General features: G+C 46.4%; 1 protein-coding gene across 1 annotated transcript in view; it reads left to right on the plus strand.

The window, feature by feature from the left end:
- LOC138637787 (receptor-type tyrosine-protein phosphatase beta-like) overlaps positions 1 to 13,795 on the plus strand; it is a 109,099-nt gene that overhangs the window by 71,801 nt on the left and 23,503 nt on the right. The window contains exons 15-16 of the mRNA XM_069726709.1: positions 8,513 to 8,767; positions 11,620 to 11,877. Coding sequence (XP_069582810.1) covers positions 8,513 to 8,767; positions 11,620 to 11,877 — 513 coding nt within the window. The remainder of the gene's footprint in view (positions 1 to 8,512; positions 8,768 to 11,619; positions 11,878 to 13,795) is intronic.

Here is a 13,795-nt window from a genome sequence, read left to right on the forward strand (position 1 = left end):
CAGCACTCTCACGGGTGCTTGCGCCAAGTGGCGAGACCACGGTCCCGTGGGGGGAGTTAGCCCATTTAGGGAGGTGTAAACATGTCGTATGCTGGACAAACAGCTGCTGCAAATTAACCCCTTCCTGACCTATGACACATACGCTGCGTCATGAAAGTCGGTGCCAATCAGACCTGTGACGCAGCGTATGCGTCATGGCGGGATTGCATTACTGCGGGTCGGGTGACCGGGGACACTGAAATGTCACCCGACCCGCAGGTACTTGAGGACCTCTTGTTGACCCCGGGGGGTGGCTTTGCCCTCCCCTGTGGCCACGATCGCTCCCGTGACCTATGTTTCACCCCTCCAGCTCTGATTGGAGCTAGTGTCCATGTGACACTATCCCTCCAATCAGATGTGGAGAAGCAGACTGAAACATGGCTGCCATAACTCTCCATCATCATCCCTTCCGCGGAAGCTGGAGAGTAAGGTTCCTGCCCGCTGCCGCCGCCTGACCGCCATCTGGTACTCCCCTCTGCTGCCCCCTGTTCCCCCCGCTGTCCGATCCCCCGACCTCCGCTCCCTTACCGGTAATCACCCCCCTGCCCCAGTGATCACCCATCCCTGCTGCAGCTGCAGGCTCCTACATCTCAGCCCCCTCCTGCCCCCCGCTCCTGACAGCCCCCTCCTGCCCCCGGTGATCACCCACCCCCGCACCAGTGATCACCTACCTGCTGATACTGCCGACCCCTGCATCTCCTTAGCCCCCCGCACCAGACAGCCCCTCCCTGCCCCTGTGATCGCCCCCCCCTGCTGCTGCTGCCGACTCCTGCATCTCCTCAGCTCCCCTGCCCCTGTGATCTCCCCCCTGCCCTGGTGATCGCCCCCTGCCCCGGTCATCATCCCCATGCCCCGCTGATTGCACCCGTGCCCCTCCGATCTCTCGCCCTGCCCTGCTGATCTCCCCCCTGCCCCAGGGATCACCCCCTGCCCCGGTGATCACTCCCTCCTGCCCTAGTTTTGCCATTAGGGTTAGAGTTGGGCTAAAGTTAGGGTTGGGGCTAAAGTTAAGGTTGGGATTAGGATTAGGGGTGTGTTAGGTTTAGGTTTGTGGTTAGGGTTGGGATTAGGGTTAGGGGTGTGTTGGGGTTAGGGTTGGAGTTAGGATTGGGGGGTTTCCACTGTTAAGGCACATCAGGGGCTGTCCAAACGCGACATGACACCCACGGACCATTCCATCAAAGTCTGCATTTCAAAACGTCACTACTTCCCTGCCAAGCCCCGATGTGTGCCCAAACATTGGTTCTCCCCCCCCCCCACATATGGGGTACCATCGTACTCAGGACAAACTGGACAACAACTTTTGGGGTCCAATTTCTCCTGTTACCCTGATGAAAATAAAAAAATGCAGGCTAAAATAATCTTTTTTGGAGGAAAAAAATGATTTTTTTTATTTTCACAGCTCTGCGTTATAAACTTCTGTGAAGCACTTGGGGGTTCAAAGTGCTCACCACACTTCTAGATAAGTTCCTTTGGGGGGGGGTCTAGTTTCCAAAATGGGGTCACATGTGGGGGAGCTCCAATGTTTAGACACACAGGGGCTCTCCAAACTCGACATGGTGTCCGCTAACTATTGGAGCTAATTTTTCATTGAAAAAGTCAAATGGTGCTCCTTCCCTTCCGAGCCCTGACGTGCGCCCAAACAGTGGTTTATGACCACATATGAGGTATCGGTGTACTCAGGAGAAATTGCCCAACAAATTTTAAGATCCATTTTATTCTGTTGCCCATGGGAAAATGAAAAAAATTGAGGCTAAAAGACAATTTTTTTTCATTTTTACGGATCAATTTGTGAAGCACCTGAGGGTTTAAAGTGCTCACAACGCATCTAGATAAATTTGTTGGGGAGTCTAGTTTCCAAAATGGGGTCACTTTTGAGGGAGCTCCAATGTTCAGGCATACAGGGGCTCTCCAAACGCGACATGGTGTCTGCTAATGATTGGAGCAAATTTTTCATTCAAAAAGTTAAATGGCGCTCCTTCCCTTCCGAGCCTTGCCGTGTGCACAAACTGTGGTTCCCCCAACATATGGGGTTTCAGCGTACTCAGGACAAATTGGACAACAACTTTTGGGGTCCACTTTCTCCTTTTACCTTTGGGAAAATAAAAATTGTTGCTAAAAGACATTTTTGCGACTAAAAAGTTAAATGTTCATCTTTTTCCTTCCATGTTGCTTCTGCTGCTGTGAAGCACCTGAAGGGTTAATAAACTTCTTGAATATGGTTTTGAGCACCTTGAGGGTTGCAGTTTTTAGAATGGTGTAACTTTTGGATATTTTCTATCATATAGACCCCTCAAACTGACTTCAGATGTGAGGTGGTTCCTAAAAAAATGGTTTTGTAAATTTTGTTGTAAAAATGAGAAATCGCTGGTCAACTTTTAACCCTTATAACTACCTAACCAAAAAAAAATGTTTTTTCCAAAATTGTGCTGATGTGAAGTAGACATGTGGGAAATGTTATTTATTAACTATTTTGTGTCACATAACTCTCTGGTTTAGCAGAATAAAAATTCAACATTTAAAAATTGCGAAATTTTTGCCAAATTTCAATTTTTTTCACAAATAAACGCAAAAATTATCAACCTAAATTTACCACTAAAATGAAGCCCAATATGTCATGAAAAAACATTCTCAGAACCGCTAGGATCCATTGAAGCATTCCTGAGTAATTATCTCGTAAAGGGACACTGGTCAGAATTGCAAAAAAATAGCCAGGTCATTAAGGTCAAAATAGGCTGGGTCATGAAGGGGTTAAGAGATTGGAACAGTCAGTAAGACCAGTCCACAAGCAAGACCTTTTTATAGGAAAGCTAGGTGTCAGCCAGGAAAGGTGGGGCAAAATAATTAGAAATCCATGAGTGGTTCATTTTATTGAAGGTTAGATCATCAATTCAGGCCAGGTGTCTATTTTGGATGCCCAGTAATCAAATGGGAATGACGGTTGAGGGAGAACATTGATAAGGGATGAAAAATAGTTAGTAACCATACTGGACAAATGTTGTCTCCTGTCACTTTGAATTGATGCTGCAGCACCTGTCCTGTCTGCATTCATTGCGAAATTACTCCACATCCTGGTCAGAAAACCCCTCTGTCCAAGGCCACTTCTGATTTGTGCACCTCTAACACCTCTGCCCTGTTGCCCCCTGCAGCTCGTGGGAGAACCATCACCGGCGCTGTGTGCTGGGAATGCCTGAATCAAACGGTCTACAAGAGTTGATTGTTTGGTTGCTAATATTTGTTCGAGGTTCTCATGTGGCATGATATTTTGCAATTTGCCTTTATAGCGATGATCAAGGAGGCAGGCCAACCAGTAATCGTCATCAGTCATCATTTTTATAATGCGTGGGTCCCTTTTGAGGATACGTAAGGCATAATCCGCCATGTGGGCCAAAGTCCCAGTTGTCAAATCTGCAGTTGTGCTGGGTTGAGGGGCAGTTTCAGGCAAATCTACGTCACTTGTCTCCCTCAAAAAACCTGAACCCGGCCTTGCAACGCCATCAGTTGCTATTGGCCCCGGAGAAGCTTCCTCATTCAAAAAATACTCATCCCCATAATCCTCCTCATCCTCCTCCTCTTCGCCCACTACCTCGTTCTGTAGACTGCCCTGACCAGACAATGGCTGACTGTCATCAAGGCTTCCCTCTTCCTCGGCTGCAGACGCCTGCTCCTTTATGTGCGTCAAACTTTGCATCAGCAGGCGCATTAGGGGGATGCTCATGCTTATTATGGTGTTGTCTGCACTAACCAGCCATGTGCATTCCTCAAAACACTGAAGGACTTGACACAGGTCTTGTATCTTCGACCACTGCACACCTGACAACTCCATGTCTGCCATCCAACTGCCTGCCCATGTATGTGTATCCTCCCACAAATACATAACAGCACGCCTCTGTTCGCACAGTCTCTGAAGCATGTGTAGTGTGGAGTTCCACCTTGTTGCAATGTCTATGATTAGGCGATGCTGGGGAAGGTTCAAAGACCGCTGATGGTTCTGCATACGGCTGGAGTGTACGGGCGAACTGCGGATATGCGAGCAAAGTCTGTGCACTTTGAGGAGCAGGTCAGGTAACCCCGGATAACTTTTCAGGAAGCACTGCACCACCAGGTTTAAGGTGTGAGCCAGGCATGGAATGTGTTTCAGTTGTGAAAGGGCTATGGCAGCCATAAAATTCCTTCCGTTATCACTCACTACCTTGCCTGCCTCAAGATGTACACTGCCCAGCCATGACTGAGTTTCTTGCTGCAAGAACTCGGACAGAACTTCCGCCGTGTGTCTGTTGTCGTCCAAACACTTCATTGCCAATACAGCCTCCTGACGCTTGCCACTAGCTGTCCCATAATGGGACACCTTGTGTGCAACAGTGGCAGCTGCAGATGGAGTGGTCGTGCGACTGCAGTCTGTGGACGAGCTCTCGCTTCTGCATGAGGACGAGGAGGAGGGGGGGGCGAACGCCTACAGCCAACTGTTTCCTAGACCGTGGGCTAGGCATAATTGTTCCAATATTGCTGTCCCCTGTGGACCCTGCATCCACCACATTAACCCAGTATGCCGTGATGGACACGTAACGTCCCTGGCTATGCCTACTGGTCCATGCATCTGTTGTCAGGTGCACCTTTGTACTCACAGATTGCCTGAGTGCATGGACGATGCGGTCTTTTACATGCTGGTGGAGGGCTGGGATGGCTTTTCTCGAAAAGAAGTGTCGATTGGGTAGCTTGTAGCATGGTACAGCGTAGTCCATCAGGGCTTTAAAAGCTTCGCTTTCGACTAACCGGTAGTGCATCATCTCTAACGAGATTAGTCTAGCAATGTGGGCATTCAAACCCTGTGTACGCGGATGCGAGGATGAGTACTTCCTTTTCCTAACGAGAGTCTCATGTAGGGTGAGCTGGACTGGAGAGCTGCAGATGGTGGAACTAGCGGGGGTGCCGGTGAACATGGCAGACTGAGAGAGGGTTGGAGATGGTATTCTTGCTGGTGCCCTATATGCAGTGTTTCCTACCACGAACCTGGTGATTCCCTGACTGCTTTGGCCTGGCGACGAAACCTGCACATTTACTGCAGGTGGTGAGGGAAATGGTGGGCTTATAGTGAGGGAAGGGATGTAGCGTTGCTGACTAGCTTCATTGGCTGAGGGTGCTACAACCTTAAGGGACGTTTGGTAGTTAGTCCAGGCTTGCAAATGCATGGTGGTTAAATGTCTACGCATGCAACTTGTATTTAGACTTTTAAGATTCTGACCTCTGCTTAAGATAGTTGAACATTTTTGACAGATGACTTTGCGCTGATCATTTGGATGTTGTTTAAAAAAATGCCAGATTGCACTCTTTCTACTATCGGATACCTTTTCAGGCATTGCAGACTGAGCTTCTTTAACCGGATGGCCACGCTGTCCTACAACTGGTTTTGGTTTTGCCACGCATTTTTGGCCAGATACGGGCCTGGCAGATGGAACCTGTTGCGAGGTTGATGCCTGCTGTGGCTCCTCCTCTTCCGCTTCAGAGCTACTGACGCCTGCACCCTGTTCCCCCAATGGCTGCCAATTGGGGTCAACAACTGGGTCATCTATGACCTCCTCTTCTATCTCGTGTGCAACTTCGTCTGTGTCACCGTGTAAGCCGGTGGTATAGCGTTCGTGACGGGGCACCATAGTCTCATCAGGGTCTGATTCTGGATCAGTACACTGCGAGGGCAATGTTCTGGTCTGAGTCAAAGGAACAGCATAGTAAACTGGCTGTGGCTGTGCATCTGTGCACTCCATGTCTGATTCAACTTGTAATGGGCATGGTCTGTTAACTATTTCACTTTCTAACCCAGGAACGGTATGTGTAAAGAGCTCCATGGAGTAACCCGTTGTGTCGCCTGACGCATCCTTCTCTGTTGTTCTTGGTGAAGAAGACAAGGAAGTGACTTGTCCCTGACCGTTAACATCCACTAACGACGCACTGCTTTTACATTTAGCAGTTTCAGAAGAGCAGGCGAAAGAGCTAGAGGCTGAGTCAGCAAGGAAAGCCAAAACTTGTTCTTGGTGCTCCGGCTTTAAAAGCGGTTTTCATACTCCCAGAAAAGGGAGCGTTCGGGGCCTTGTGTAGCCAGACGACGAACCTGGCTCAACAACTCGAGACTTAGGTGCTATATTGCTTTTCCCACGACCACCTGATGCTCCACCACCACTACCATCATTACCAGCTGGCAATGACCGCCCACGGCCACGACCTCTTCCACCAGACTTCCTCATTGTTTGAAAAACGTAACCAAACTAACAGTATTTGTTACTGTAAAACCAGTTACAAGGTCAACTCAAACTTCTGTTGGATTTATATATCCCTTTATAGGTGGGTGAGACTGCAGGGAAAATCAGGCCCAATGTATAACAGTACACAGCTTCTGTGGCAGACAGATATGCCACTAACAGGACTGACGCAGATGCAGACAGTACCAATAAAAATCTCCCCCTTTTTATTTTTTCTGGGAGAATATTGAAGAAATGTGGCCCACTTTTATACAGTATATGTTCTGTGGCATAAAATGAAAGACAGATGCCACACACATGACTGGCACCGAGGAAGAAATGCCAATCTTAATCTCCCACTTTTTTGGTAACTTTGTTGTGGGAGAATTGTCAAGAAATCAGGCCCAGTGTTACACACTAGGTTTTCTGTGGCACAAAATAAAAGACAGATGCCACACACACGACTGGCACTGAGACAGAATTGCCAATCTTAATCTCCCACTATTTTTTTTTTCCTGGGAGAATTTAAAAAAAAATCAGGCCCAGTATTACACACTAGGTTTTCTGTGGCACAAAATTAAAGACAGATGCCACACACACGACGCAGAATTGCCAATCTTAATCTCCCAACAAGTCACTTAATTATTTCAGAAATATATACAGTGGAGGAAATAAGTATTTGATCCCTTGCTGATTTTGTAAGTTTGTCCACTTACACGAACAGTCTATAATTTTAAGGGTAGGTTACTTTTAACATTGAGAGATAGAATCTCAAAAATAAACTCAGAAAATCACATTGTATAAATTTGCAGTGAGAAATAAGTATTTGATCCCTACCAACCATTAAGAGTTCTGGCTCCTAATCAACTCATTACCTACATTAAAGACAGCTGTCTTACATAGTCAACCTTATAAAAGACTCCTGTCCACAGACTCAATTAATCAGTCAGACTCTAACCTCTACAACATGGGCAAGACCAAAGAGCTTTTTACGGATGTCAGGGGCAAGATCGTAGACCTGCACAAAGCTGGAATTGGCTACAAAACCATAAGTAAGATGCTGGGTGAGAAGGAGCCAAGTGTTGGTGCAATAGTAATAAAATGGAAGAAATACAAAATGACTGTCAATCAACATTGATCTGGGGCACCATGCAATATCTCACCTCGTGGGGTATACTTGATTATGAGGAAGGTGAGAGATCAGCCTAAAACTACAAAGGGGATATTGTTAATGATCTCAAGGTAGCTGGTACCACAGTCACCAAGAAAACCAATGCTAGCACATTACACCATAAAGATTTAAAATCCTGCAGTGCCCGCAAAGTCCCCCTGCTCAATAAGGCACATGTGCAGGCCCATCTTACGTTCACACATTAATACCTTGGATAATTTTGTGAGTGATTGGGAGAATGTGCTATGGTCAGATGAGACAAAAATTGAGGTCTTTGGCAAGAACTCAACTCGCCGTGTTTGGAGGAAGAGAATGCTGCCTATGACCCAAAAACGACTTCCCCACTGTCAAGCATGGAGGTGGAAACATTAGGTTTTGGCGTTGTTTCTGCTAAGAGCACATGACTACTTCACCGCATCCATGGTAGAATGGATGGAGCCATGTACCGTATAATCCTGAGGGACAACCTCCTTCCCTATGCCAGGACATTAAAAATGGATCGTGGCTGGGTCTTCCAGGAAGACAATGACCCAAAACATACAGCCAAGACAACAAAGGAGTGGCTCAAAAAAAAGCACATTAAGGTCATGGAGTGGCCTATCCAGTCTCCAGACCTTAATCCCATAGAAAACTTATGGAGGGAGTTGAAGCTCCATGTTGCCAAGCGACAGCCTCAAAATCTTAATGATTTAGAGATGATCTGCAAAGAGAAGTGGACAAAAATTCCTCCTGACATGTGCGCAAACCTCATCATCAACTACAAAAACCATTTGACTGCTGTGCTTGCCAACAAGGGTTTTGCCACCAAGTATTAAGTCTTGTTTGCCAGAAGGATCAAACACTTATTTCTCACTGCAAAATGCAAATAAATGTATATAATTTATGCAATGTGATTTTCTGGATTTAATATTTGATATTCTATCTCTCAATGTTAAAATTAACCTACCTTTTAGAATTATAGACTGTTCATGTCTTTGTCAGCAAGAGATCAAATACTTATTTCCCCCACTGTAGTTCTTTATAAATCCTTGAGTATATCAATCTTTATATATTTTCTGTTTCATTATAGAGCCTGAAGTAGTTCAAAACCTCATTACTGGGATCATTACCACCACTTCTATATCTCTGAGCTGGGAGAAACCAGATGGAAATGCAAGTTCTTACGAAATCCAGATTCTAGGAGAACCAACTTTTGAAAAATCTGTGACTTCAACATCTGAAACAATTGAAGGCCTGACACCAGGGAATTATTACACATTTCTAATCACTGCTTTTGTTGGAGAGAATGTGACTGGAAACAGTTCAGAAATAACTGTGTATACCCGTGAGTATTTCTGTCAGAATAATTATTATTTATTATTATAGTGCCATTTATTTCATGGTGCTTTACATGTGAAAAAGGTTATACATGATAAAAAAAAAGTACAATAATCTTAAACAATGCAAGTCATGACTGGTACAGGAGGAAAGAGGATCCTGCCCCGAGGACTCAGAAGCTACAAGGGATGGATGAGGATACAGTAGGTGAGGGTAGAGCTGGTCGTGTAATGGTATGGTGATTACTGCAGGTTGTAGGCTTGTCGGAAGAGGTAAGTCTTCAGGTTCCTTTTGAAGGTTTCCATAGTAGGCAAGAGTCTGATATGTTGGGGTAGAGAGTTCCAGAGTAGGGGAGATACACTGGAGAAGTCTTGTATGCGATTGTGGGAAGAGGAACTAAAATGGAAGTAGAGAAGGAGATCTTGTGAGGATCAGAAGTGGCATGCAGGTAAGTACTGAGAGATGAGGTCACAGATGTGTGGAGGAGACAGGTTGTGGATGGCTTTGTATGTCATGGTTAAGGTCTTGAACTGGAGTCTCTGGGGTAATGGGGAGCCAGTAAAGGATTTGACAGAGGGGAGAGGCAGGGAAATAACAGGGGTATAAGGGTATTAGTCGGGCAGCAACATTTTATAATGGAGGCCACAAAGTAGGAGGTTGCAGTAGTTAAGGCGGGAGATGATGAGTGCATAGACTAGGGTTTTTGCAGATCCTTGGTTGAGGAAAGTATGGATCCGGGAAATATTTTTGAGTTGAAGTCAGAAGGAAGTGGAATGGGCTTGGATATGTAGTTTGAAGAGGAGATCAGAGTCAAGTATTACCCCAAGGCAGTGAGCTTGTAGGACTGGGGAGAGTGAGCAGCCATTTACTTTAATGGATAGGTCTGTTGGGGAAGTCGAGTGAGATGGGGAAGATGAATTCTGGTTTGTCCATATTAAGTTTTAGAAATCTAGCGGAGAAGAAGAATGTAAGAGCAGACAGACATTGTGAAACTTTGGTTAGTAGGGAAGTGATCTCTGGTCTAGAGAGATAGATCTATGTCATCAGCATAAAGGTTTTATACTGCAAGCCATGAGATTCTATGAATTGTCCAAGGCCGAAGGTGTAAATGGAGAAGAGTAGGGGCCCTAGGACAGAACCTTGCGGCATTCCGACAGATAGGGGGCGAGGTGAGAAGGTGGTGTGTGAGTGGGAGAAGCTGAATGTCTGGTCTGTTAGATATGACGAGATCCAAGATAGGGCCAAGTCTGTGATGCCAAGAGATGAGAAGGTGTGCAGTAACAGGGAGTGGTCCACTGTCTCCAAGGCAGAGGACAGATCCAGGAGGAGGAGGGCAGAGTAGTGTCGCTTGGCTTTGGCAGTTAGTAGGTAATTGTGACTTTTGTTAGGGCAGTTTCAGTGGAAAGATGTGGTCAGAAGCCAGATTGCAAGCGGTCAAAAAGAGAGCAGGAAGAGGGGTGGGAGGACGGTTTAAAATGGACGTGTTGTTCCAGTACTTTTGAGGCATAAAAAAGTGATATGGTGCGATACCTAGATACAGAGGATGAGTCAAGAGAGGGCTTTTTTTAAGGATGGGTGTAATTGAGGCATGTTTTAAGCGTGATGAGAAAACACCAGTTGTTAGTAATGGGCTGAAGAGATGGGTTAGGGTTGGGATGAAGACTGTGGTGAGGTTTGGAATGAAGTGGGATGGGATCAGGTCAAGTGCACAGGTGGTGAGATGTGGTCTTGAGAGTAGAGCGGAAAGTTGGTCTTCTGCAATGGTGGAGAAGTTGGTTTTGGAGGAAGAGGGCTGAGTAGTTAGGAAGAAGGGTTGTGGGGGTTGTGGGCCAAAGATTTCTCTGATGTTATCATTCTTCTGCTTGAAGAATGAGGCAAAGTCTTCAGCTGAGATGAGTGGAGGGAGGAGGTGCTGGGGGATGGAGGAGAGAATTGAAAGCGTTGAATAGCTGTTTAGGGTTTTGATTTCAAAGGGAAAATAAACTCCAAGTAAATGTGGCGCTAAGCACCTACAGAATTCATTTATTTCCTCAAAATAAAAAAAATAAAATACATTTGTAAAATATTTTTAAAAATATTTTACAAAAATATTTTATTTTTTTTATTTTGAGGAAATAAATGAATTTTTATTAACATTTTTCACTTGAAGTCGATGCATTCAAAAAATCTGTAGGTGCTTAGCGCCACATTTACTTGGAGTTTATTTTCCTTTGAAATTGCCACCTATGTGGATCTGAAGCAGGATCAACACATAGTTCTCCAAAGTGAGCTGCACACCTTACTGGATTATACAACATACGGAGAAGAGTTGCCTAAAGAATTGATTCCTTGAGAATCTCAACGTGCATTTCTTACCAATAGAAGGTGAGCATAACTGCAACTAAAAGAATTTTTTTAACTGTTGGTAAAAACGTTTTACGCTCAGAGGAAGCGCCGCACTTGTCTCTTTTTTTCCATCTTTCCCTAAACCAGGGTATTTCTAAAGGGTTTTGAGACAGGGATAATATGAGAGATGCGAAGTAGGTTTGTTTTGCTGTGACAAATGTGGCCTTGAAAGTAGTGAGGGATTATTTGAATGCGATGTAGTGCTCATTGGAGTGGGATCTTTTCCATTTCCGCTCAGCAACCCTGGTAGCCCATCTCAGTTCTTTGGTCAGGCTGGTGTGCCAGGGTTGTCTGTTGATTTTGCAAGCTTTGGTATGTGTGAGAGGGGCAACCGATTCGAGAGCTGCAGCTATTGTGGTGTTTTAGAAAGCGGCATTGTTGGACCAAGAAAAGCTGCAGCACAGTCTTACTAGGTTAATTGCTTCACAAAACCTAGAGATTGACATTATTTATCTATCTCCTGTTTCATATTAGAACCTGAAGCAGTGAAAAACCTCATGATTGATATCATTACCACCACTTCTATTTTTCTGACTTGGGAGAAACCAGATGGAAATGCAAGCCTTTATGAAATCCAGATTCTGGGAGATCCAACTTTCAATAAAACTATGACTACAACTTATGATACAATTGAAGGCCTGATACCCGGGAATTATTACATACTGCTGGTCACTGCTGCTGTTGGAGAAAATAATGTGAAAGGAACCAGTTCAGAAATATATGTGTATACAAGTGGGTATTTCAATGAGACTTTGAAATGTTAAATCATGAGAAGCTGCAATACAGTCTGTTAGGGGTCGAGTTCCCGCTTCTGCACAGGGGGAATCTCGAGCCACTTCCGCTGCGGTCTCCCATTCTTGTCCAGCCGCAGTGGAGCCTGCTCAGCAAGGACGTCGGTCCCAGCGTCTTGCTCATTCTCACTCTGTTCTGAGAGTTAGTGCTGCTTCTCCAGTCTCTGCCATTAAAGTCAGTGCTGGTCAGCAGCGAGCGGACTTCTCTGGGACTAAGTCCTTGTCTGCATGTACTGAGCATGCCCAGCGTAAGGTCTCCCGTTGGAGATCGAGGGTCATGTGCTCAGGCTCTGCAGCACATTCCATTGGTCCTCTTGGCAGGTCCTAGAAGGGCAAAAGTGCTGTGGCCACTTCCTGTGCTGCTGTTATATAAACTGCGCATGACCGCACGGCCATGCGCTAGTATTGTCAAACAATTGTTGATGTGTGTATGTTGTGAGTGCAAGTCGTCCTTGGAAACCCCTTCCCTATTGAATGTCTGTTCGCGGAAGGTGTATGGCTGCTACCTAGCGCCCGACTTAGCATACAGCACTAAAAACACATCTCAGCGTCCTGTAGCTGTGCCTGCCAGTACGGCGCCGTGCGCCTGTCTTGCGCTTTCCATACCCGAGTCTGGGTGGTTAGTGGCGTCCGTTAGTGCGGCATCGCTCGCACTCTTGTGCACTTATATTCCTTAAGGTTCTCTACACACCCAGTTGCGGTGTTACGCCAGCAAGGGTCTAATCGGGCTCCAATCCCTTCTGGGGTTAAGTCCGCTGACCACTTGCTCGCGCACTAGTGCGGTACTGCGGTCCTGTGGATTAACAGGATCGCTTTCTTCACGCTGGGTGAGGTTTAACCCACGCGTGTATCCTTTAGTGTACCGCCATATTGTCCGTCTTGCTAGCTGCAGGGTCTTTTACCTGCACGGTGGACCTCGGACTGCGAACGCACCTAGTTTCTTACCATCTATACATGGTGCGTTCCGCCAGTCCTTAACAGAATACTAGCGCCCCAACTACTGGCATTAACTCAGGGTGAGTCCTTGGTCAGCCATTTTTCTGTCCGATTCCGTACTTTAGCTTCCGAGCTGGAGTGGTTGGACAAAGCCCTTATCCCCATATTCTGGAGGGGCCTGGCTGACCATGTTAAGGACGCTCTGGCCACTAGGGAGATTCCTGCCACACTGGAGGAGTTAATATCTATTTCTACTCGTATAGACCTCCGTTTTAACGAGCGGAGGTTGGAACGAGCCCAGTGTAGGCAGAGGTTTCGGCTGGCTCCTACCTTCGCCAAACCTTTGGAATCCCCAGTCCAGGCATCCGAGTCACATGAGGCCTTAGAGGTGACACGAGCGGGATCCAAGTCTCAGTCCGCTCGTGCACATAAGGTCCGTCATGTTTGCCAGCAGTCAGGACGTCTTGTCTCCAAGAGTCCTCAGCGGTCGGGGAAACGTCAGCCTCTAGTGGCAGTTGGAGGAGGTACACTAGACACGGCGACGTTTGCCTCAAAGTTGTCCTTCAAGGGGACAATTACCATAGGCCCATCCACTCTTACGGTCGAGCTTTGCTTGGATTCTGGGGCAGAGGGTAACTTTATGTCCTCCGCCTTTGCCCAGCGTCACGCAATACCCTTGGTGATGCTCGCCCAGCCAGTGACCGTTCGAGTGGTAAATGGGTCAACACTACCTTCACAGATTACCCACCAAACCATTCCTTTCACGCTGTCTGTGTCTCCATCACATCAGGAGATAATCTCCCTATTAGTCATTCCTGAGGGAATTGATGAGGTCCTGTTGGGGATGCCATGGCTTCGCTACCATTCTCCTCATATTGAGTGGTCCTCTGGGAGAATTTTGGGATGGAGTAAATCCTGTGAGG

This window comes from Ranitomeya imitator, chromosome 5 (genome assembly GCF_032444005.1).
Source record: "Ranitomeya imitator isolate aRanImi1 chromosome 5, aRanImi1.pri, whole genome shotgun sequence".
Classification (NCBI taxonomy): Eukaryota; Metazoa; Chordata; class Amphibia; order Anura; family Dendrobatidae; genus Ranitomeya; species Ranitomeya imitator.